General features: G+C 47.5%; 2 protein-coding genes across 2 annotated transcripts in view; one reads left to right on the top strand and one right to left on the bottom strand.

The window, feature by feature from the left end:
• The window catches only part of OGDH (oxoglutarate dehydrogenase), a 394,430-nt gene that overhangs the window by 122,143 nt on the left and 246,016 nt on the right, over window positions 1–26,271 (bottom strand). The window lies entirely within an intron of this gene.
• Window positions 11,484–26,271, top strand: part of NPC1L1 (NPC1 like intracellular cholesterol transporter 1) — a 32,293-nt gene continuing 17,505 nt past the window's right edge. Inside the window, 13 exon segments of the mRNA XM_087434688.1 lie at window positions 11,484–11,537; window positions 12,587–14,115; window positions 16,578–16,678; window positions 17,290–17,462; window positions 17,728–17,856; window positions 19,925–20,107; window positions 20,709–20,802; window positions 20,805–20,816; window positions 20,941–20,964; window positions 20,967–21,002; window positions 21,005–21,066; window positions 21,506–21,643; window positions 21,831–21,920. Coding sequence (XP_087290814.1) covers window positions 11,484–11,537; window positions 12,587–14,115; window positions 16,578–16,678; window positions 17,290–17,462; window positions 17,728–17,856; window positions 19,925–20,107; window positions 20,709–20,802; window positions 20,805–20,816; window positions 20,941–20,964; window positions 20,967–21,002; window positions 21,005–21,066; window positions 21,506–21,643; window positions 21,831–21,920 — 2,625 coding nt within the window.

The following is a 26,271-nucleotide window of genomic DNA, read 5'->3' as shown; positions in this document are numbered from 1 at the left end:
TTGTGGGACTCCCAGAAGGAGAAGAGAGAGAGAGAGAGAAAGGTGCAGAGAGAATATTTGAAGAAATAATGACTGAAAACTTCCCAAATTTGATGACAGATATGAATATAAACATCCAAGAAACTCAATGAACTCCAAGTAAGATGAACTCAAAGAGACTCATACCAAGATACATTACAATCAAACTTACAAAAGCCAGAGAGAGAATCTTGAAAGCAGCAAGAGAGAAGCAAACCATCACATACAAGGGATGCTAATCAAAAGATTAGCATCAAATTTCTCATCAGAAACCTCGGAGGCCAGAAGATAGTGGGCTGATATATTCAAAGTGCTAAAAGTAAAAAAGAGCTATCAACAAGAATCCTATATCTGGCAAAACTGTCCTTCAAAAATGAGGGAGAAATTAAGACATTCCCTGATAAACAAAAACTGTGGAGTTCCTGACCACTAGACGTGCCCTGTAAGAAATGCTCAAGGAGGCCGGCCCCGTGGTGTAGCGGTAAAGTGCATGCGCTCTGCTGCTGGCAGCCCAGGTTCGGATCCCGGGCGTGCACTGATGCACCGCTTGTCAGGCCATGCTGTGGCAGAGTCCCACATAAAGTGGAGGAAGATGGGCACGGATGTTAGCTTAGGGCTGATCTTCCTCACACACACACAAAAAATGCTCAAGGGAGCCCTACAAGCAAAATAAGGACACTAGACAGTAACTTAAAGCCATATGGAGGGCCAGCCCCGTGGCTTGGTGGTTAAGTGCGCGCACTCCGATGCTGGTGACCCCGGTTCGGATCCCGGGCGCGCACCGAGGCACCACTTCTCCGTCCATCCTGAGGCCGAGTCCCACATACAGCAACTAGAAGGATGTGCAGCTATGACATACAACTATCTACTGGGGCTTTGGGGGGAAAAAATAAATAAATAAAATCTTTAAAAAAAAAAAAGCCATATGGAGAAACAAAGATCTCAGTAAGGTAAATATATGGGGAAATATAAAAGCTATATCATTGTAACAATGGCTTGTAACTGCACTTGTTCTTTTCTACATAATTTAAGAGACTAATACATTTAAAGAAAAAAAACAGTTATTAGTATAAAAGCTAGTATCACTGTATCTTGGTTTGTAACTCCAAATCTTGTTGTCTACATGATTTAGGAGACTGATGGATTTAAAAGAATTATTAGTTTATGTTTTGGGGCACACATTGTATAAAGATGTAATTTTGCAACATCAACAACCAAAAAGGGTGGGGACAGACTGTAAAGGAGCAGAGTTTTTCTATGTTACTGAAGTTAAGCTGCTGTAAATTCAAAGTAGAATGTTATAACTTTAGGATGTTAAATGTAATCCCCATGACAACCACAAAGCAAATAGCTATAGAATATACACAAGAGGAAATGAAGAAGGAATTTAAACATTTCACTACAAAAAATCAACTAAACACAAAAGAAGATAGAAATGCAGGCAATGAGGGACAAAAAAGTGATAGGGAAAAGAAAACAAATAGCACAATGACAGAAGTAAGTCCCTCCATATCAGTAATTCTTTAAATGTAAATGGATTAAACTCTACAATCATAAGGCAGAGATTGGCAGATGGATAAAAACACATGATCCAATTACATGTTGTCTACAAGAGACTCACTTGAGATCCAAAGACACCATGTTGAAAGTGAAAGGATGGAAAAAGATATCCTATGCAAATATAAGCAAATGACAGCAAGGGTGTCTATATTAATAACAGACAAATTAGATTCTAAATCAAAAAAGTTTATAAGAGACAAAGAAGGACATTATATATTAATAAAAAGTTCAATACAGCAAAAATAAGTGTGTATAAACAGTTATGCCACTAATGACAGACCATCAAAATCTATGAAGCAAAAATTGACAGAACTGAAGGGAGAAATAGAATGTTCTACAATAAGAGTAGGAGAGTTCAAGATGCCACTTTCAATAATGGATAGGACACCCAGACAGAAGATGAGTAAGGAAATAGAGGATTTGAACAACAGACTAAACCAACCAGATCTAACAGACAAATACAGAATACTCTACCCAACAACAAATACACATTCTTCTCAAATACATATGGGATTAAGCCACGAATTAAGTCCCAACATTTAAAAATATAGATATCATATGATGTATATTTTATGACACAATGGGATGAAGTTACAAATCAATAGCAGAAAGAAAACTGGAAAATTCACAAACTTGTGGAAATTATGCATCACACGCTTATACAACCAATGAGTCAAAGAACAAATCACAGGGAAATTAGAAAATGCTTAGAGACAAATGAAAATGAAAACACAACATACCAAACCTATGGGATGCAGTGAAAGTGGTGGTAAGGAGGCAATTTACAGCTATAAACATTTACATTAAAAAAGAAGAACAATCTCAAATCAACAACCTAACTTTACTAACATAAGGAACTAGAAAAATAAGAACAAACTAAATGCAAAGCTAACAAGAGAAAGGAAATAATGAAAATTAGAGCAGAGATAAATGAAATAGAGAACAGTAAAACAATAAAGAAAATTAATAAAACCAAAAGTTGGTTCTTCAAAAAGATCAACAAAATTGACAAACCTTTTAGCTAGATGGACTAAGAAAAAAAGAGAAGACTCAAATTACTAAATCAGAAATGAAAGTGGGGACATTATTACCTAGTCTACAGAAATCAAAAGGATTATAAGAGAGTACTATGAACAATTGTATGCCAAAAAGTTGGATCACCTAGATGAAATGGATAAATTCCTAGAAACACAAAACAGACCAAGACTAAATCATGAAGAAATAGACAATCTGAATACACCTATAACTAGTAAGGAGATTGAATCAGTAATGAAAAATCTCCCCACAAAGAAAAGTCCTGGTGCTGATGGCTTTACTGGTGAATTCTACCAAACATTTATGGAAGAACTACCAACAATTATTCTCAAACCTTTCCAAAAAAATTGAAGAGGCGGAAACACTTCCTAACTCACACTATGAGACCAGCATAACGCTGAAACCAAAACAAGACAAAGACACTATGAGCAAAGAAAACTATAGACCAATATCCTTTATGAACATTGATGCAAAAATCCTCAACAAAACACCAGCAAACAGAATTCAGCAGCATATTAAAAGGAAGATACACCATGACCAAGTAGGATTTATTCCTGGAATGTAAGGATGGTTCAACATACAAAAATTGATCAATGTAATATACCACATCAACAAAACAAAGGAAAAAAAAACACATGATTATCTCGATTGATGCAGAAAAAGCATTTGACAAAATTCAACATGATTTCATGATAAAAACACTCAACAAACTAGGAATAGAAGGAAACTACCTCAACATAATAAAAGTCAGATATGAAACATCCACAGCAAACATCATACTCAATGATGAAAGATGGAAAGTTTTTCCTCTAAGATCAGGAACAAGGCAAGAGTGCCCACTTTCATCACTTCTATTCAATATAGCATTGAAAGTTCTAGTCAGAGCAATTAGGCAAGAAGAAGAAATAAAAGGCATCCAAATTGGAAAGGAAGAAGTAAAATTATCTCTTTTTGCAGATGATGTGATCTTATATGTAGAAACCCCTAAAGAGTCCACAAAAATATCTGTTAGAACTGATGAACAAATTTAGCAAAGTTGCAGGATACAAAGTCAACACTCAAAAATCAGTTACATGTCTATACATGAACAATGAACAACCTGAAAAGGAAATTAAGAAAACAATTTCACTTACAATAGCACCAAAAAGGATAAAATATTTAGGAATTAACTTCACCAATGAGGCGAAATTCTTGTATACTGAAAACTACAAAACATTGCTGAAAGAAATTAAAGAAGACATAAATAAATGGAAAGACATCTGGATTGAAAAACTTAATATTGTTATGATGTCAACAGTACCCAAAGCAATATACAGATTCAATGAAATCCCTATCAAAATCTCAATAATGTTTTTTGCAGAAATAGAAAAATCCATCCTAAAATTTATATTGGAATCTCAAGGGACCCTAAGTAGCCAAAACAATCTTGAGAAAGAACAAGTTAGAGGACTCACATTTCCTTATTTCAAAATTTACCACAAAGCTACAGAAATTAAAACAGTGTGGTACTGTCAAAGACCCAGATATAGACCAACGTAATAGAATAGAGAGCCCAGAAGTAAACTCTCACATATATGGTGCAATGATCTTTGACAAGCGTGCCAAGACCATTCAATTGGGAATGGACAGTCTTTTCAAAAAATGCTAGGAAAACTGGATCTCCATATGCAAAAGAATCAAGTTGGATCCTTAATAACACCATATACAAAAATTAATTCAAAATGGATCAAAGACCTGAATTTAAGAGCTAAAACTATAAAACTCTTTGAAGAAAACATAGGACAAAATCATAAGACATTGAATTTGGCAATGATATCTTGGATATGACCTCAAAGACACAGTTAGCAAAAGGAAAAATAGACAAATTTGATCATGAAAATTTAAAAATCTGAGGAAAGATTAATATTTAGAATATATAGAGAACTCCTAAAACTCACCAGCATAAAAAGACAGACAAAAAGCCTGATTCAAAAATGGGCAAAGAACTGGAATAGACTTTTCTCTAAAAAGGATCTATAAGTAACTAACAAGCACATGAAAAGATGCTCAACATCACTAATCATTAGGGAAATACAAGTCAAAATCACAGTGAGATACTACCTCACACCCATTAGGATGGCCACTATCAAAAAACCAGAAAACCACAAGTGTCGGCGAGGATGTGGAAAATTGGGACCCTTGTGCACTGTTGGTGGGAGTGTAAAATGGTGCAGCCACTGTGGAAAATAGTATGGCAGTTCCTCAGAAAATTAAAAATAGAATTACTATATGATCCAGCAATTCCACCGTTAGATATATATACCCTAAAGAATTGAAGCAGGGTATGGAAGAGATATTTGTACACCTATGTTCATAGCAGCACTATTCACAATAGTTAAAATGTGTAAGCAACCCAAGTGTCCATTGACAGATGATTAGATAAACAAAATGTGGTATATCCATACAATGGAATATTATTCAGCCTCAAAAAGGAAGGAATTCTGCAATATGCTACAACATGGATGAACCTTGAGGACGTTATGCTGAGTGTAACAAACTAGTCACAAAAAGACAAATAGTGTATGATTCCACTTATATGAGATACCTAGAGCAGTCAAATTTGTAGACACAGAAAGTAGAATGGTGGTTGCCAGGGGCTGAGGGAGAGGGATGGGGAGTTAGTGCTTAATGAGCACAGAGTTTCAGTTTCATGAGAAGAAAAGACTTATAGAGATGGATGGTGGTGATGGTTGCACAACAATGTGAATGTACTTAATATCACTGAACTGTACACTCAAAAATGGTTAAGATGGTAACTTTTATATTGTGTGTATTTTACTACACACAAAAAATGTGTGCCCAAAGGCCTGTTGTTGCCAGGGATTTGGGCAGAGGGAAGGATGAATAGGTGGAGCACAGGGGACTTTTAAGCAGAGAAACCGTTCTTATGATATTCAATGGTGAATACATGTCATTACACATTTGTCAAAAGCCATAGAATGTGCACTGTAAAGCGTGAACTCTAATGTAAACTGTAGACTTTAGTTAATAATAATGTGTCAGTATTGGCTCATTGATTGCAACAAATGTGCCACACTACTGCAAGATGTAATAATAGGGGAAACTGTTGAGGGGGTGAAGAGTTATATGGAAACTCTTGTATTTTCTGCTCAACATTTGTGTAAACATAAGATTGCTCAAAAAAATTGTCTATTAAAAAAAACCAAGCCTTCACATTGGCCAGAACCAGGTCACAGGGCCACCGCTAGCTGCAAAAGAGGATAGGAGAGCAGGGAGCAGCATCTCTTGCCTGGACCGTGGACAAAATCTTTCACCAAATAGAATCAATACGACAAGGAAGATGAAGGGTGCCACTAGGTGACCAGACCCCAAATCTCAGCCTGTAGGCTGGTTACCCCAGTGAGCCAGAAGTTATGATAATCAGACTGCTGACATCTGTGCTGGTCAGAGCATTGCACATACCACTAGCCAGGTGCCATGGCCCCAGGCTGGTGACTGGCTGAGCAACACTGCCTTACCCTGACCTCTCGGCCCAGACTGCAAACTCTCTGAATGCTCGTGGGGAGCAGAGCAAGCCAGTGAGCGGTCCTGAGTTTGCAGGCCCATCTACAGGGACTTACCTGGGGCAGACTCTTTGAGGCATCCACCTGACCTGACCACAGGAGGCTCCTCTGCTGGCGGCTGGTCTCTCCCTGCCACCTCCTGAGCTCAGTGACTGGATTCAGCTCCTGTTCCCTCTGGGTCTGCTCATGCATTCAATCTCACAAGGAATAAAGGAAAGCTGAAAATGAGGCATTGTTTACAGTCATGAAATAAAGTCTGACATTAGTGAGACTGGGAGCCTTTGGGAATTGCTGGTGTCAGTGGAAACAACCCATAGGGAATCAGTGTGTGTCCATCATCTGAACCCTTCACCAGACACCAACAAGCAAGAATCTGATGATTACTCAAGACATTGTAGAGTAGCCCGAGGGAAGAGCTGAGCTGTGCACTTAGGGTCATAAACATGGTACTCTTTGAAACACTAATCTCATCTCTGGGATCTTGATTTAAGGAAATAAATGCAAAACAGAGGAAAATATTTAGGCACAAAGACATTAAACAAAAGCTTATTTACAATAATGAATATTGGAGCCAGCCCAACCTCCGGAGTAGAAGATCCATTGTTCTGTGGGACACCACCCTGTGATAGCGCACTAATCAGAGTGAAGGAAGCATTGAGTTTGTTGTTAGTGCCATCAAGCCAAGTATAATACAGGGCAGGGCCCTGCCCGGTCTTTCTACACCATCCTCTCACTTTCTGGCTGCTATATCAGACAATGCTCTGTTGCTATTCATAGAGTTTTCATGGCCAACTTTTTAGGAAGTGGTTGGTGAGATCTCTCTTCCTAGTTTGTCTGAGTATGGAAGCTCTGCTGAAACCTGTCCACCATGGGTGACTCTGCTGGTATTTGAAATCCTGGTGGTAGGGATGCAGGGATGGTTTAACATTCGCAAATCAATCAACGTAATACACCACATTAATAAAATGAAGAATAAAAATCACATGATTATCTCAATAGATGCAGAGAAAGCATTTGACAAGATACAGCATCCATTTATGATAAAAACTCTGAATAAAATGGGTATAGAAGGAAAGTACCTCAACATAATAAAGACCATATATGAGAAACCCACAGCTAATATCATCCTCAATGGTGAAAAACTGAAAGCCATCCCTCTAAGAACAGGAACCAGACAAGGATGCCCACTGTCATCACTCCTATTTAACATAGTACTGGAAGTCCTAGCCAGAGCAATCAGGCAAGAGAAAGAAATAAAAGGGATCCAAATTGGAAAGGAAGAAGTGAAACTGTCACTATTTGCAGATGACATGATTTTATATATAGAAAACCCTAAAGAATCCACCAGAAAACTTTTAGAAGTAATAAACGAATATGGTAAAGTTGCAGGATACAAAATCAACATACAAAAATCAGTTGCATTTCTGTACACTAACAACGAAGTAGCAGAAAGAGAAATTAAGAATACCATCCCATTTACAATTGCAACAAAAAGAATAAAATACCTAGGAATAAACTTAACCAAAGAGGTGAAAGATCTGTACACCGAAAACTATAAAACATTTCTGAAAGAAATTGAAGAAGACACAAAGAAATGGAAAGATATTCCGTGCTCTTGGATTGGAAGAATTAACATAGTTAAGATGTCAATACTTCCTAAAGCCATCTATAGATTCAATGCAATCCCTATCAAAGTTCCAACAACATTTTTCACAGAAATAGAACAAAGAATCCTAAAATTTATATGGAACAACAAAAGACCCCAAATAGCTAAAGGAATCCTGAGAAAAAAGAACAAAGCTGGAGGTATCACACTCCCTGATTTCAAAATATACTACAAAGCTGTAGTAACCAAAACAGCATTGTACTGGCACAAAAACAGACACACAGATCAATGGAATAGAATCGAAAGCCCAGAAATAAACCCACACATCTATGGACAGCTAATCTTTGACAAAGGAGCCAAGAACATACAATGGGGAAAAGAAAGTCTCTTCAACAAATGGTGTTGGGAAAACTGGATAGCCATATGCAAAAAAATGAAAGTAGACCCTTACCTTACACCATACACAAAAATTAACTCCAAATGGATTAAAGACTTGAATGTAAGACCTGAAACTGTGAAACTTCTAGAAGAAAACATAGGCAGTACGCTCTTCGACATCAGTCTTAGCAACATCTTCTCAAACACCACGTCTGACCGGGCAAGAGAAACAATAGAAAAAATAAACAAATGGGACTACATCAAACTAAAAAGCTTCTGCACAGCAAAGGAAACCATCAACAAAACGAAAAGACAACCTAACAATTGGGAGAAGATATTTGCAAACCATACTTCTGATAAGGGCTTAATCTCCAAAATATATAAAGAACTCATGCATCTTACCAACAAAAAAACTACCAACCCAATTAAAAAATGGGCAAAGGACCTGAAAAGACATTTCTCCAAAGAAGATATACAGATGGCCAACCGACACATGAAAAGATGTTCAAAATCATTCACTATCAGGGAAATGCAAATCAAAACTACAATGAGATATCACCTCACGCCCGTCAGAATGGCTATAATTAACAAAGGAAACACCAAGTGTTGGAGAGGATGTGGAGAGAAGGGAACTCTCATACACTGCTGGTGGGAGTGCAAACTGGTGCAGCCACTATGGAAAACAGTATGGAGATTCCTCAAAAAATCAAGGATAGAACTTCCATATGATCCAGCTATTCCACTGCTGGGTATTTATCCAAAGAACTTGAAAACACCAATGCGTAAAGATACATGCACCTCTGTGTTCATTGCAGTGTTATTCACAATAGCCAAGACTTGGAAGCAACCTAAGTGCCCATCAAGGGACGAATGGATAAAGAAGCTGTGGTATATATACACAATGGAATACTACTCAGCCATAAGAAACGACGAAATCCAGCCATTTGTGACAACATGGATGGACATTGAGGGTATAATGCAAAGTGAAATAAGTCAGAGGGAGAAGGTCAAATACTGTATGATTTCCTTCATTAAGTAGTAGATAATAACAACAATAAACAAACACATAGAGACAGAGATTGGATTGGTGGTTACCAGAGGGGAAGGGGGGAGGGAGGAGGGTGAAAGGGATAATTCGGTACATGTGTGTGGTGATGGGTTGTAATTAGTATTTTGGTGGTGAACATGATGTAGTCCATGCAGAAATAGAAGTACAATGATGTACACCTGAAATTTATGCAATGTTAATAAACCAATGTTACTGCAATAAACAAAAAAAAAAAAAAAAAAAAAAAAGAGAAATCCTGGTGGCATGGCTTTCAGCATCACAGCAACATGCAGCCACCACAGTGTGACAACCGACAGACGGGTGGTGTGGTTCCCTGACCAGGAAATGAGCCCGGGGCCGCAGAGGTGAGAGCACCGAACCTTAACCACTAGACCACCCGGGCCGGCGAGTATTTGAGTTGAGTATTTGTGTTAAAAGTCAAAAGAAAAAGTGGGATACAAGAGTGTATGTATACTGTGCTCACAACACACTGTGAGCAGAGTATATCTGTGCCCGGGTCGCTGCCTCGGAGACACCATGTGCAAAGGGAGCCGGGTGGTGAGATTGTGGATGAGAGTTTTTATCTTTTACTTGGAGTTGGATGGTGCTGCTCTCACCCCTTGTGTGTTTCAGAGAAGACCCCGGAGACCACACACTTGGCTTTGTCTCTCTGGGCCTGCCCTGGCAAAGACCTAGGAATGATGGCCAGGGGTCCCTGCATTGGGGACTGGCTCCACATGTGCCAGAGGATCCTGGAGCTAAAGCTGTGGAAGTGACTTCAACCAGTGGGCAAGCACAACACGACTTTGTTCCCTGGAGGACACCCTCTGGGGCGTGCTCCTTACTGTCTCCTGGAAGTCCCTGGTGAGTCCACAGGAGCCCACTCTTTAATGCACCCTGGTTGCTTCCTCCTGTCCCCTGGTTCACCCGCCCTGCCCTCTTCCACTGGCGCCATCTGGAGTCACCTTCCAAACAAACTATTTGCACTGGAATCCCTGTCTCAGGATCTGCTTCTCGGGGAAGACACCCAGGAGAGAGGACAGAGACCTGAAGTGGGGGCTGGAGTCTCAGCATCTGCTAGAGTGTATGGGGACAAGGCCTGGAAGGTACCAGATGGTGGTCACTGTGCATGGGCAGGCCCTGGGCCCTTGACTCTCCTCTCCACCCATGGCTGACTCAGGGCTTAGGGATCAGCCTGAGCCTGCCCTGGCACCCCTCTCAGCGTCTTGGTCCCCCTCCCCTCGGCGTCTGTCTTCCCCAGCATGTGGTGAGCTGGTGGCTCCCTCTGAGTCAGGCCAGGGTCCATGGAACACAAGAACAGAGAGATAGCAGGTTCCTTCCTCCAGCTGCCTCCGACAGGTGGCCACACCTGGGGAGATGTTCCCCACAGGCTGCCCTTATCAGCTCAGCCTTGGCATGGGGGCCAATGTCTGGCCCATTCTGGTGATAGGGAGAGTTCAAGGAGGCTTTGCAGATCCCCATCAGGAGGGAGCAGAAGGCGAGTGCTATGCATCTGGGCTCAGGTGGGGCAGACCGATGGTCTGGGGTTCCTAGCGACACTCTGCTCCTCCAGGGTTGGTGGCGACAGGCCTGGGAAAGAGACATGGAGGGGGACCATAGCTCTTACATCTGGGGTCTCTGTGCACTGTCAGACCCCAGCGAGCTGATCTTCTCTTTCCACCTAGAGGAAGAGACTGGTGTCACTGCGTCATTCTACCCCTAACTGCCCCCTCTGTTATCAGGCTGTTAATATTAATTAACAACAGTTGCTAAGGATGACAGTGCAAGGGTGTGCCCCAGCCAGAGCTGCTCAGTCCCAAGAAGGGGCTGGGGAAAGTGGGGGTCTGAGGCCTGGTTGGGGTGGAGGGCGGCGAGTGGAGGTTTGGAGGGCCAGTGCCCAGGCCTGCCCACATCTCCCCCAGCCCCACCTCCTGCAGCAGAGGCAGAGTGGGGGGCTCACTGCAGGTCTCTGGCTGGCTCAGTCCTCCTGGGTCATCAATCACTTTGGGAAGTGGGTAAAGGGGAGACCCAGGCACCTCCATCGGGAGGCTCATCTAAGAGGGTGGGACCAAAGGTGGGAGAGACAAACAAGGTGGATCATTAACCAGCTGGGAGCCCTGGGAGGTGCAGTGCTCAGCTCCATTGGTCCCCAAGCCAGTCAGGCCAGGTTGTCCCTGGCGAGGAGGCTGCCTTGCTGTGCATCCCCTGCAGCCAGCCCTTGGCTGTTCCTGCTGTCCCCTTGGCCTGGCCCTGCTTCCCCTCTGACTCTTCCAGGATGGCAGAGGCCAGCCTGAGGGGCTGGCTGCTCTGGGCCCTGCTCCCGCACCTGGTGAGTGCCAGCGCCTGTGTCCACCCCCCAACTGCCTCCCATAGGGCGTACCAGGCAGGAGGCTGCTTGGCAACAGTGAGGGAGGGCCTGGGGTCTAAGGGCCAGTCTCTGGACAGATGGGGGATCCCAGGCACGCTTGACACCAGTCTCCTTCTCTGGGTGGAGAGAAATCAGCTCACTGGGGTCTTACAGTTGGGAGGTCCTGGTTTGTCCAACTTTCCAGGTCAGGAGGTTAGATGGACACAAGGGTTGGGAACAGGGGCAGCTGGACCAGGTGTGACCAAGTGCCTCCCCTCTCCGGTCTGCTGTGAACGTCCTGGCCTGAGATGGCCGATGGGGGGTTGAGGGAGGGTCCAGTCCTGGGGTGCTGGTGGGATGGGTTTCGGGGGAGAATCACCTAAGGAGGATTTAGCATCTGGGGTTGGGAAGAGGTCCAGTGCTCTCGCCTCTCAAGTTTTGCACTCGCTTGCACGTCTGGGAGGCGGGCTGAAGGCTTTTGGCCCCGAGCAGGTGAGGGCAGGGGAAGCTCTTCACAGAAGCTCCAAGAGGGGCCCCGAGCCTCCGGATGTGGCCTGCAGCTAGGGCATGACCTCGGCCAACTGTGATGGCAACAGGACCTGGCACCCATGCAGCCCCATGGAGTCAGCCCCTGACCTGTCCAGGGGCCACTGTTTCTCAGCAGGACCCCCCAGTGGCCTCCAATGGTCTCTGGCCAACCCTCACCATCTGGCGGTATTTTGCTAAATGCAGCTCTGTCGGGTCACCTCTCTCTTCAGTGACCCTGTCACTCAGGATGAAAGCCTGGTGTGCCTGTCTACCCGTCACCCCCAGACACCGTGGGGAGGTCCCGTGTGCTGTTCTGGCACCCACCTCCCCCAGTGCTCTCCCTGGGTCCCCTGGCAGCGTGGAGCTGCCCAGAGTCACCCCTCACCTCTGCTGCTCTGCATCCTTCCTACCCCCACGCCCTCCCTGGCTGCCTACTGCCTCGTCAGCCACCTGGTGGTACTAACCCATGCTGGGGCCCATGGTGACGCTGCCCTGCTCCTCAGGCCCAGGGCGAGCTGTACACACCCATCCACCAGCCCGGCTACTGCGCCTTCTATGACGAGTGTGGGAAGAATCCGGAACTGTCCGGAGGCCTGGGTACGCTGTCCAATGTGTCCTGTCTGTCCAATACGCCCGGCTGCCATGTCACAGGAGACCACCTGACCCTCCTACAGCGCATCTGCCCCCGCCTCTACACCAGTCCCAGAACCACCTACGCCTGCTGCTCCCTCCAGCAGTTGGTGTCCCTGGAGGCCAGCCTGGCAGTCACCAAGGCCCTCCTCACCCGCTGTCCAGCCTGCTCCGACAACTTCGTGAACCTGCACTGCCACAACACCTGCAGCCCTAACCAGAGCCTCTTCATCAATGTGACCCATGTGGCCGGGCAGGGGGGCAGCCAGCCCTGGGCTGTGGTGGCCTACCAGGCCTCCCACCAGCGCAGCTTCGCCGAGCAGACCTACGACTCCTGCAGCCAAGTGCACATCCCCGCCGCCACCACGCCGGCCGTGAGCACCATGTGCGGGGTCTATGGCTCCACCCTCTGCAATGCCCAGCACTGGCTCAATTACCAGGGGGACATGGGGAATGGCCTGGCACCCCTGGATATCACCTTCCACCTGCGGGAGCCCAGCCAGACCCCAGGGAGTGGGATGCAGACTTTGAATGGGGAGATTGCACCCTGCAACGAGTCCCAGGGAGACGGCCCGGCGGCCTGCTCCTGCCAGGCCTGCACCGCTTCCTGCTTGGTCATTGCCCAGCCCCAGGCCATGGACGCCACTTTCCACATGGGCCGGATGGCGGGTTGGCTTGTCGTCGTCGTCATCCTCTGCTCGCTCTTTGCCGTGCTCACTGCCTTCCTCGTGCGGCCCCACCTGGCCTCCTGCAGGGGCAAGGGCAGGACACCAGACCCCAAGGCAGGCACCAGCCCCTTCAACAGGCTCAGCCTCTCCACCCACACTTTCTTTAGTCAGTGTTTCCAGGGCTGGGGCACATGGGTGGCCTCACAGCCGCTGACCATCCTGGTGGTGTCCATTGCTGTGGTGGTGGCCTTGGCAGGGGCCCTGGGCTTTACGGAACTGACCATGGGCACTGTGGAGCTGTGGTCGGCCCCCAACAGCCAAGCCCAGAGCGAGAAGGCGTTCCATGATGAGCATTTCGGCCGCTTCTTCCAAACCGACCAGGTCATCTTGATGGCTCCTAACCGGTCCAGCTACAGGTACGTCTCCCTGCTGCTGGGGCCCAAGAACTTCAGCAGGGTCCTGGCCCCCGACCTGCTGCTGGAGCGGCTGGAGCTGCAGGAGAAACTGCAGCGCCTCCAGGTGTGGTCGCCAGAGGAGCAGCGCAACGTGTCACTGCAGGACATCTGCTACGCCGCCCTCAACCCCCACAACACCAGTCTCTCCGACTGCTGCATCAACAGCCTCCTGCAGTATTTTCAGAACAACCAGACGCACCTGCCGCTCACAGCCAACCAGACACTGATGGGGCAGACCTCCCAGGTGGACTGGAGGGACCACTTTCTCTACTGTGCCAAGCGAGCCCTTGACCGCTGCCCTGGGTTGGGGGGCTGGGGCCGAGTGGGCCTCCCGAAACCCAGGCCAGGCACACAGCCCGGCCGAGGGACCCTGTGCAGCTCCACAGCTCTGTCTCAGGGGCTGCAACACACGGTTTCTCTCCACGCTCCTTCTTGGACCCCACTCCCTCAGTGGAGTTCCCGCTCGCTGTAGCAGATTTGCACGTGGCCATCCTGGCCTCCTCAGCCCTGAGCCCACTCCGCCTTTCTGCGGAGCTCCTGACATAGCAGGGGGCAGCCTTGCACGTTCTGGTTTAAGTGTCACAGAGCAATCTAGTGGCTCCGCTCACGTGTGTGTGCTTCTTCATTTCCTCCTTGCTTCTGTGCAGGGCCTGGGCACAGGCCTGCAGGGCATAAGATGCCCATGAGGTGCCCTCAGGCCAGCGCAGGGACTGGGGCTGGTCTCAGGCCCTGCCCGCCTGGGCCGGGTGCCCCTGTGCAGACTGCAGCCACACACCCTCATGCTGTCTGGGGGTCGGTCTCTGGCTGCGTCCACTCTGCTGTGGCGCAAACAGGATGCCCGTGAAGCTGCTGGGCCTCAGGGCCAAGAGCGAGGTCATGAGCTGCCGCGCCCTGCAGGGGGCAGATGGGCAGCCGTCGAGGCTTTCTGAGGTTGGAGTGGGCAGAGGTCCTCAAATGTCTGGTCTCAGGGCCTCTTCACACTCTGACGAAAGATTGAGGACCCCTAAGAGCTCCAGCTGGGGTAGAGAGTACATCTGCCATTTCCCACACGAGAAAGTAAAACTGAGAAATGAGAAAATATTTATTAATTCCATAAAAATAACAAGTTCATTACATGTTGATGCAAATAGCATATTTTTATGAAAAATAACAATATTTTCCAAACAAAAAAAAATCAGTGATAAGATGGCATTGTTTTGCATCTTTGCAAATCTCTTTAGTGTCTTGCTTAATACAAGACGGCTGGATTCTGGCATCTGGTTCTAGGTTTAGTCTGTTGGTTGAAGCATAGTGAGAATTCCTGGCCTCACACCCATTTAGCCAGAAGAGGGAGGAGGGCTGTAACAGCCTTTCCAGATAACTGTGGGTGTTCTTTGATACTACACCAAAACTCAACAGGTGGTCTTTTATTTTATTTTTTTATTTTATGTTTATTTATTTATTTAGTGTGTGTGTGTGTGTGTGTGTGTGTGTGTGTGTGTGTGTGTGCGTGTGTGAGGAAGATCAGCCCTGAGCTAACATCCATGCCAGTCCTCCTCTTTTTGCTGAGGAAGACCGGCCCTGAGCTAATATCCGTGCCCATCTTCCTCCACTTTATATGGGACGCTGCCACAGCATGGCCTGACAAGTGGTGTGTCAGTGCACGCCCGGGTTCCAAACCTGGGCCGCCAGCAGCAGAGCACGCACACTTAACCGCTATGCCACAGGGCCGGCCCAACAGGTGGTCTTTTCTTAAATGTTAGCTGCGATATGAAATCTGTGAAGTGTTTGTACTGCATACACTCGAGAGTGAATGAGAGTAAAAAAGGCAAATAGCCTCTTAGTGTTTTTATGAAAATAATTTTGACCTTGCAGACCCTTGAAAGGGTCTCCAGGGCTCCCAGGGACCCTAGGGTGCACTTTGAGAACCACTGGATTAGATGAGAGAGCCAGGGCTCTCTGATCCCACTCCCCACCCCTCAGGTGAGCGTCGGCCCCGGGCTGGCCCTCAGAACTGGCAGGTCAGGGAGGAAGTTCCAACCCCAGGTTTCCAGTCCTTGCGCTGGCTTTATTTTGATTTTGGACGCTCACAATCACTCTTGGGTGGTCCGATTATCCCTATTTCAGAGATGGGAAAACTGAGGCTCTGAGGGGTGCACACGGTGAGCTGCTCAAGGTCATGCAGCAACCAGCACTTCCAGGATAGCTGGTGGCTGGTATGCTCACTCGCTCAGAGTGCTTCATCCAGGTACCCGGGATGCGCTTGCAGAAAGGGCTCAGTTGAAGGGTGTAGAGACTTGCCCGAGGTTGCCGGACTGGTAAAGTGTCCACAAGAAGGAAAGAAATCCTAACTCAGGGCCTGGAGGGTTCCCGGCCAGCGGGAGAAGAAGGCTGTGGGCAGCATGAGACCTGTCTGGTTCTGCCAGTAGTTAGGACTCAGTGGTTGTGCCCAAGTCTGTGGCCTCAGGCCCTGGCCCCCACCCTGGGGGACCGTGGGTGTGATGCTCAGCCACCCACCTCATCTGGGATGAGATGGTGATGGAGCCTGAAGAGTCGGGCTGGTGTCGGGGGAGATGACAGCTTGGGCAGCCCCCGGTCTGGGGAGCTCCAGTCTACTCTGGATTGGGCCACGTGAGATTTTGTTGGGAGAAATGGTTCTGACACAGGGTCAGGCAATGGTGTTGGGGGCCTGGGGTGGGGTGCCGGGGCTGTGGTGATGGGAGCAGGAATGGGCTAGGAATGGTCCTTCCCTCTCCCTTCAGTGCCCCACTCACCTTCAAAGATGGCACGGCCCTGGCTCTGAGCTGCATGGCTGACTATGGGACCCCTGTCTTCCCTTTCCTCGCCATAGGGGGCTATAAAGGTAAGCTGGGTGGCTCCAGGGGAGGCCAGTGAGGGGGAATATGGAGCAGGATTAATGGGCACAAGGGTGGGGTGGTGATGCCTGGGGTGGCCGGGCTTGTGGGGGCTGCAGACGTGCCTGTCCTGCCTCCTTTCTCTGCCACCTCCTGCATCTTTTCCAGTGCTGCTCAGATTCTCTAGTCTTGTGCCTGGGCCCAAAGGCCTTGCCCTTGGCTAAGGGAGGGAAGTGGAGTGTACGGGGTTAGACAATGACTCAGTTGAGGGAGGTGGGGGGAGGGGAGACGGGGGTGCAGCTGGAGTGGGAGAGGGGAGGCAGGGTGAGGTCAGAATGGCGGGAGGGGAGGCAAGCCTGAGGATGGACTGGGGAGAGGGAGTGGGGGAAGGGGAGGCAGAGGTGAGAATGGAGTCGGGGAGAGGGGAGGCAGGGGTGAGGATGGAGTGGAGAGAGGAGACGGCGTGAAGACAGAGTGAGGGAGAGGAAGCAGGGGTGTAGCTGGAGTGGAGGATGGGGAGGCAGGGGTGAGGATGGAATCCACGAAGGGAGGCGGGGTAAGGCTGGAGGAGGGGGAACGAGAGTGTGGCTGGAGGGTGGCTAAGCATTTCTCATCCCAGGGAAGGACTATTCTGAGGCGGATGCCCTGATCGTGACCTTGTCCCTAAACAATTACCCTCCTGGGGACCCCCGGCTGGCCCAGGCTAAGCTCTGGGAGTGGGGCTTCTTGGAGGAGATGCGAGACTTCCAGCATCGGACAGCTGGCATGTTCCAGGTCACATTCATGGCAGAGGTAGGGGCTGTGGGTGCTGGCTCTGGGGGGATGACCCAGGTGTCTTTGGGCAGGTTCTCGTGTCCCCGTCCTGGCCTCTCCGCTCCTGACTGACCTTGGGCCAGTGGCCACCTGCTCTGGAGGATGGGGTGATGTGACAGCTGTCCTTTCAGCTTTGCTGGGCTCACAGCGGGTCACACATGTAGCACACACTGACGAAGCTCTTGGGAGCCAGGCTGGCTGGAGCCGGCGTGGTCAGTGGGGCTGGTTGGGTGTGTGTCCACAGCGCTCCCTGGAGGATGAGATCAACCGCACCACGTTCCAGGACCTCCCCATCTTCGCTGTCAGCTACATAGTCATCTTTCTGTACATCTCCTTGGCCCTGGGCAGCTACTCCAGCTGGCACCGAGTGCAGGTGAGAAGTGGGAGGGGCACAGTGAGGGTGGACTGGCCCATCAGGGTGTCTAGAACCTTTCCAACCAGAGCATCCCGAAATAGCAAAGCAGACCACCCAGAGTGGCTCCCCCAGGGGGTGATACTTTTTGGAAGTGTTCTGATTCAACAGGCCTCTTGAGCTTTCATTCTGCTCCTTGACACCTCACTTGTGCAAATGCAAAGCTAATGTTTAAAATATCTTTTTTTTTTTTTTAATTTTTTGTTTATTGCAGTAACATTGGTTTATAACATTGTAAAAATTTCAGGTGTACATCATTGTACTTCTATTTCTGCATGGACCACATCATGTTCACCACCAAAATACTAATTACAACCCATCACCACACACATGCACCGAATTATCCCTTTCACCCTCCTCCCTCCCCCCCTCCCCTCTGGCAACCACCAATCCAATCTCTGTCCCTATGTATCCGTCCATTGTTGTCACTATCTACTACTTAATGAAGGAAATCATACGGTATTTGACCTTCTCCCTCTGACTTATTTCACTTTGCATTATACCCTCAATGTCCATCCATGTTGTCACAAATGGCTGGATTTCGTCGTTTCTTATGGCTGAGTAGTATTCCATTGTGTATATATACCACAGCTTCTTTATCCATTCGTCCCTTGATGGGCACTTAGGTTGCTTCCAAGTCTTGGCTATCGTGAATAAGGCTGCAATGAACACAGGGGTGCATGTACCTTTGCAAATTGGTGTTTTCAAGTTCTTTGGATAAATACCCAACAGTGGAATAGCTGGATCATATGGTAGTTCTATCGTTGATTTTTTGAGGAATCTCCATACTGTTTTCCATAGTGGCTGCACCAGTTTGCACTCCCACCAGCAGTGTATGAGAGTTCCCTTCTCTCCACATCCTCTCCAACACATGTTGTTTCCTGTCTTGTTAATTATAGCCATTCTGACGGGCGTGAGGTGATATCTCATTGTAGTTTTGATTTGCATTTCCCTGATAATTAGTGACTTTGAACATCTTTTCACGTGTCTGTTGGCCATCTGTATATCTTCTTTGGAGAAATGTCTGTTCAGGTCTTTTGCCCATTTTTTAATTGGGTTGGTAGTTTTTTTGTTGTTGAGATGCATGAGTTCTTTATATATTTTGGAGATTAAGCCCTTATCAGATGTATGGTTTGCAAATATCTTCTCCCAATTGTTAGGTTGTCTTTTCGTTTTGTTGATGGTTTCCTTTGCTGTGCAGAAGCTTTTTAGTTTGATGTAGTCCCATTTGTTTTTTTTTTCTATTGTTTCTCTTTCCCGGTCAGATGTGGTGTTTGAAAAGATGTTGCTAAGACCGATGTCGAAGAGCATACTGCCTGTGTTTTCTTCTAGAACTTTCACAGTTTCAGGTCTTACATTCAAGTCTTTAATCCATTTGGAGTTAATTTTTGTGTATGGTGTAAGGTAAGGATCTACTTTCATTTTTTTGCATATGGCTATCCAGTTTTCCCAACACCATTTGTTGAAGAGACTTTCTTTTCCCCATTGTATGTTCTTGGCTCCTTTGTCAAAGATTAGCTGTCCATAGATGTGTGGGTTTATTTCTGGGCTTTCGATTCTATTCCACTGATCTGTGTGTCTGTTTTTGTGCCAGTACCATGCTGTTTTGGTTACTATAGCTTTGTAGTATATTTTGAAGTCAGGGAGTGTGATACCTCCAGCTTTGTTCTTTTTTCTCAGGATTCCTTTAGCTATTCGGGGTCTTTTGTTGTTCCATAAAATTTTAGAATTCTTTGTTCTATTTCTGTGAAAAATGTTGTTGGAACTTTGATAGGGATTGCATTGAATCTATAGATGGCTTTAGGAAGTATGGACATCTTTTAAGATATTTAAAATATCTTAAAATGCACGCTCGAGGAAGAAGTGGCAGGCTCACGTGGACCTGCCCTTGGGAGGATGGCTCTGCAGAGTGGCTCGAACACAGAAGCACTGAGCAAGCCTGCCTGCTGTCCACTGCCTTCCTCTAGGTCGGGGTGGGGGCGCAGTGGGCAGCCCTGCAGCCAGGAGGCTGAGCCTAGTCCCATTGCAGGTGGACTCCAAGGCCCCGCTGGGCCTGGGCGGAATGGCCGTGGTGTTGGGAGCAGTCACGGCTGCCATGGGCTTCTTCTCCTACCTGGGCATCCCCTCCTCGCTGGTGATCCTTCAAGTGGTGCCTTTCCTGCTGCATGCTGTGGGGGCCGACAACATGTTCACCTTTGTTCTCGAGTACCAGGTAAGAGTGCAGGAGTTCTGCATGCCCCCATCTGCTCCCTCCACGCCCAGATGCAACCCTGCCGGGCTCCGTGCAGACTCTTCCTAGGCATTGACGTTTGTGTTTACAATTCCTGTAGAAAACAGTGCTTCGTGTTTATCTTTCACGTAAATACACTCATACTGTGTATGTCACCTGAACTTGCTCTCTGTCAGCCCCACACGCCGCCTGGTAAAGGAGTCAGGCAGCACATTAGAGCCACCTCCCATCTTTATGCTGACACGTAGCATTCCACGGAAGGACAAGACAGTCAATTTAGTCTCTCCTGTTGATGAACATTTAGGGTTCTAGTGATGTATTGGAGCAAGGATGCCATGGACATCCCGAAACACACCAAGCATTTCTCTGGGCCAGACCCTGAGAGGTGGAAGACGTGGCAGAGCAGAGTGTTAGCAGGGTCTGCTCCTGACTAGGGAAGGCCGGGTCAGTTCCTCAGGCCTGGCTGGATCTCTGGGCAATGGCTGTGCCTTGGGGAGTGAGGGCATGTGTCAGCTCCCTGCTGGCCTGTGAGGGATGGAGCCCTTGGCCAGCTCTGTACCCTGGCCCTGCTGTCCTCACACAGAGACTGCCTCAGAGGGCAGGGGAGTGACGGGAGGCCCACATCGGCCAAGCCCTGGGCAGGGTGGGCCCCAGCATGCTGCTGTGCAGTCTCTTGGACTCTTCTTCCTAGGTGAGCCTGGGCAGCCCCCGCCCCACCAGGCACCCCTTGGAGGCAGTGGGTGTGGGCAGCCCCCTTCCCTCTGCAACCATTCTGAGCAGGCTTCACACCCTGAGGTTCACCCCTGCCCCCCCAGGGGCCCTGAATCCCATGCCAGCTTTGGAACCTTTGCCCTGACCTCAGGCTTCGGGGTGATCCTCACTTGCTGCTGCAAATCTCTGCTTTCTTGGCCCTGCTTTCCCTCCACTGCAGGAGGCAGGAGGTAGGCTTGGCGGCAGGACTGAGGGACCCACCCCTTGCCCCCATTTTGGCGGGAATGGGGTGGCTTCACTTTGCAGAGAGGCTCAGAGTTGGGTGCAGGAACAGCGTGCTGGAATGTTTAGCCGTGTGGTCCCCAATGCCCCATAGAAAAGTAATTTCATTTTGGCGATTTTGAGGAATACGATGAAACCTTTTAAAGTACAGGAGGTCGAGAAATAAAATACAAATGAGAGGTTGCCGGGGAGCTACTGTTTCCAGGAAGGTGCAAAATTCAAAGATATTTTATAACGGTAGTAAACAAAAACAAAGAAAATAGCACACTGGCGCGTCCCCACGGCGCCGCGCTGGCAGGGGCCACCCACGGAAGGGGGCGCGCGCACGGGAGGAAGGCGGTCCCAGGGTCTGCTTTGGGGCCACCTTGAGGCGCTGGCTCCCCCCAGGCCTCGCGACTGGCCTTCTGCAGCTGCCGCAGCGCCCGGGAGCTGCCCTCGCCGGCCCGGGGCGAGGGGCTCCTGCTCCGCTCCTGCCGCGAGTTCTACGCCCCACTGCTGCTGCCCCCGGTCACCCGCGCCGCCGTGGTGAGTGGGCGGGAGGGTCTGGCAGCCTCCATCCTCCCTTGCCTGTCGTCGGAGGGGCTGGGGGCGGCCGGGATTCAGGTCTGCCCAACTCGAGACTGTTTCTCCTGACGCCCCGACCGGACCCCGAGTGGGAGGCGGTGGGGAGCTGTTGGGCAGGGCGGCTCGCACGCTGCGGCTTCCTCCTCAGCTTCTGGGGTTCCTGGCCCTGTTCGGATGGTGTCTCTATCTCACGAGCCACATCAGCTTGGGGCTGGACCAGGAGCTGGCCCTGCCCAAGGTGAGCCGTGCCCCGTGGCCTCGGGTGGGTGCCTCCCCTCCCCTGCCCTCAGTCCCCTGGGACGCGGGGAGGGTCAGCAGCACACAGCAGGCGGGGCGGGACTGCTCACCGCGGGGACCTGGGGAAAGGAGTCGCATAGGTGTGCAAAAGGCGGGGGAGCACAGCGCCAACCCCAGGCTGCGTGAGGGAGACGACCAGGCAGGCGTCCGGAGGGCTGGCCCCATGAGATGATTGTCCAGGCAGAGTGACGACAGCTCGCTCAGCGCCTGCCCTGTGCTGGGTGCTCCACATCCTCAGGCCTGGGTCCACAGCAGCCCGCCGTGGAACAGCCCCCTGACAGACATCGAGGGTGGAGGGCTCTGGGGAAGGAAAGAACCCCTTGGCTCAAGGGGTCTGAGGGGCTCCTGGGCGGAGGAGGGGTTTGAGGAGGTCTGAGCACGTGTAGGATTTGCAGAGGAAGGCAGTGAGGGTGCCAGTACTGACCTATGGGAGGCTGGGGCAGCGAAGGAGCATTTCCTGGGCCTGGCAGTGACCATGGGTGGGAGGAGTGGGGGCCAAGTCCGACAGCTGGAGGCCAGGGGGAAGGCTGCTGACCGCCGGGCCAAGGCCAGCAAGCATATGAGGTTGACAGGCACCGCACATCCACAAGACCAGGGACCCGCTGCTCCTCTGGGTGCTCCAGAGGCTCCCTGAGCTGGTGGCTGGGGGAAGGAAGTCCATGTGCCCAGGTTCCGGGGGAGAAAGAGCATCATGGGGACTCGGACATCCAGGGCCACTCTGGGGACGGTGATGGTGTCTGGGTGCTGGCAGGAGGCCTGGAACGAGCAGTCTGGATACCATCTGCAGGTGGCGCTGGCCTGGGAAGCGCAATGAGGAGGGAGGAGAGTGGACAGCCAGGACGGCACCTTTGAGCCACCACAGGGAGTGAGAGGAGGTGGCAAAGCCATCAAGAGTCCAGAACGACCCTCCCACCCACGGTGGCCCTGGGGGCTGCTCACAGGACTGAGGAGAAGAGGGTCCCAGGGCCCCCAGAGTGGGTATCAGGGGCCTGGTGGGCCAAGCCGAGGACCAAGAAGGAAGGAGGTGATGGGCTACAAGACCCAGCCGAGGTTTTATGTTTATGCCTTTTGTTGATTTTTCTTTGGGGGAGATTAGTTTGTTTCTTATTACTTTAAAAAATTTATTTCTTTCAATTTTTTTATTCTGGTTAAATACTGATAAAATTTACTAATTTAACCAGTTTTAAGTGGCATTAAGTACACTCACATTATTGTGCAGCCATCACCGCCATCCATCTCCATAACTCTTTTCATCCTGTAAAACTAAAACTCTGTCCCCATTAAAATTAAACACTAACTCCCATCCCCCTCCTCCAGCCTCTGGCACCCACCATTCTACTTTCTGTCTCTGAATTTGACCGCTCTAGGGACCTCATATAAGAGGAATCATACAACTATTTGTCTTTTTGTGACTGGCTTCTTTACTGAGCATTGTGTCCTCAAGGTTTATTCATGCTGTAGCATGTGTCAGAATTTTCTTCTTTTTTAAGGCTGAATAATATTCATATATATATATAAATACATATATACACCACATTTTGCTTATCCATTCATCCTTCCATGGACACTTGGGTTGTTTACATATTTTAGCTATTGTGAAAAATGCTGCTATGAACATGAGTGTACAAATATCTCTTAGAGACCCTGCTTTCAATTCTTTTGGATATATATCCAGAAGTGGAATTGGTAAATCATATGGTAATTCTCATTTTAATTTTTTGAGGAACCACCATACTGTTTTCCACAGTAGCAGCACCATTTTACATTCCCACCAACAGTGCACAGGGTTCCAATTTCTCCACATCCTCGCCAACACTTGTTTTCTGTTTTTGTTTTGTTTTGTTTTGTTTTTTATAGTAACCATACAATGGGTGTGAGGTGGTATCTCATTGTGGTTTTGATTTGCATTTCCCTAATGATTTGTGAGGTTGAACATCTTTTGGCCATTCATATATCTTCTTTGGAGAAATGTCTATTCAAGTCTTTTGCCAATTTTTGAATCACATTGGGGTATTTTTGTTGTTGAGTTTTAAGAGTTCTCTAAATATTCTAGATATTAATCCCTTATCAGATACATGATTTGCAAGTATTTTCTCCATTTATATTGGTCGCCTTTTTACTCTATTGGCAATGTCCTTTGATGCACAAAAGTTTTTAATTTTCATAAAATCCAATTTGTCAATTTTTCCCTTTGTTAATTGTGCCTTGGTGTTATATTCAAGAAGAAATCATCACCAAATCCAATGTTTTGAAGGTTTCCCCCTATGTTTTCTTCTAAGAATTTTATAGTTTTAGCTCTTAAGGTTAGGTCTTTGATCCATTTTGAGTTGATTTTTGTATATAAGTATGCATATTTTTGAAGGTCCAACTTCATTCTTTTGCATGTGGAGATCCAGTTTTCCCAGCACCATTTGTTGAAAAGACTGTCCTTTCCCCATTGAATAGTCTTGGCTCCCTTGTCAAAGATCATTTCACCATATATGTAAGAGTTTATTTCTGGGCTGTCTATTCTATTCCATTGGTCTATATGTCTGACTTTATGCCAATACCACACTGTTTTGAGTACCATATCTTTGTGGTAAATTTTGAAGTCAGGAAATGTGAGTCTTCCAGCTTTGTTTTTCTTTGTCAAGATTGCTTTGGCTATTTGGGGTCCCTTGAGATTCCAACATGAATTTTAGGATAGATTTTTCTATTTCTGCAAAAAAGTCGTTGTGATTTTGGTAGGGATTGCATTGAATCTGTAGATCACTTTGGGTAATGTTGACATCATAACAATATTAAGTCTTCCAACCCATGAACATGGGATGTGTTTCTCTTTATTTATGTCTTCTTTAATTTCTTTCAGCAATGTGTTGTAGTTTTCAGTGTATAAGTCTTTCACCTCCTCGGTGAAGTTAATTTCTGAGTATTTTATTCTTTTTGATGCTATCATAAATGGAATTGTTTTCTTAATTTCCTTTTTGGATTATTCATTGTTCGTGTATAGAAATGAAACTGATTTTTGTGTGTTGATTTTGTAATCTGCAACTTTGCTGAATTTGTTTATTGGTTCTAACAGATTTTTAGTGGAATTTTAGAGTTTTATGTATGTAAGATCATGTAATCTGTGAACAGAGATCATTTTACTTCTTCCTTTCCAGTTTAGGTGCCTTTAACTTCTTTTTCTTGCCTAATTACTCTGGCTAGGACTTCAGTACTATGCTGAATAGAAGTGTTGAGAGTGGGCATCCTTGTCTTGTTCCTAATCTTAGAGGAAAACTCTCAGTCTCTCACCAGTTAGTGTGATGTCAGCTGTGGGATTTTCATATCTGACTTGATCATGTGGAGGAACTTTCTTGTATTCTACTTTCCTGCATCTTTTTTTTTTTTAAATCATGAAAGGATGTGGGATTTTGTCATGCTTTTTCTACAGCTGTTGAGATGATCATGTGATTTCCCCCCATTCTATTTATTTACCTATTTACTTATTTTTGCTGAGGAAGATTTGCCCTAAGCTAACAGTCACTGCCAATCTTCCTCTTTTTGTAGGTGAGCTGCTGCCACAGCATGGCCACTGACAGACGAGTGGTGTAGGTCCATGCCCGGGAACTGAACCCTGGCTGCCAAAGTGGAGTGAGCCAAACTTAACCACTAGGCCATCTGGGCTGGCCCTCTCCATTCTTTTAAAGTGGTGCATCACATTGATTGATTTTTGTATGTTGAACCATCCTTGCATTCTGGGAATAAATCCCACTTGGTCTAGGTGTATGATCCTTTTAATGTATTGTTGACTTCAACTTGCTAGTATTTTGTTGAGGATTTTTGCATGAATATTCATACGGGGTATTTGTCTGTAGTTTTTCTTTTCTTGTAGTGTTTTTTTTTTTTTGGTGAGGAAGATCAGCCCTGAGCTAACATCCACGCTAATCCTCCTCTTTTTGCTGAGGAAGACCGGCTCTGAACTAACATCTATTGCCAATCTTCCTCCTTTTTTTCCCCCAAAGCCCCAGTAGATAGTCGTATGTCATAGTTGCACATCATTCTAGTTACTGTATGTGGGACGTGGCCTCAGCATGGCCGGAGAAGCGGTGCCTCGGTGTGCGCCCGGGATCCGTACCCAGGCTGCCAGTAGCGGAGTGTGTGCACTTAACCACTAAGCCATGGGGCCGGCCCTCTTGTAGTGTTTTTGTCTGGCTTTGGTATCAGGGCAATGCTGGCCTTTTAGAATGAGTTAAAAATGTTTCCCCCTCTTTGATTTTTTGGAAGAGTTTAAAGAGTATTGCTATTAGTTCCTCTTTAAATGTTTGGTA

This window comes from Ceratotherium simum, chromosome 1 (assembly GCF_057802395.1).
Source record: "Ceratotherium simum simum isolate JZ-2026a chromosome 1, ASM5780239v1, whole genome shotgun sequence".
In the NCBI taxonomy this organism is placed as follows: Eukaryota; Metazoa; Chordata; class Mammalia; order Perissodactyla; family Rhinocerotidae; genus Ceratotherium; species Ceratotherium simum.
Note: the sequence above shows the minus strand (reverse complement) of the source record. Positions and strands in the feature narration are given on the sequence as shown.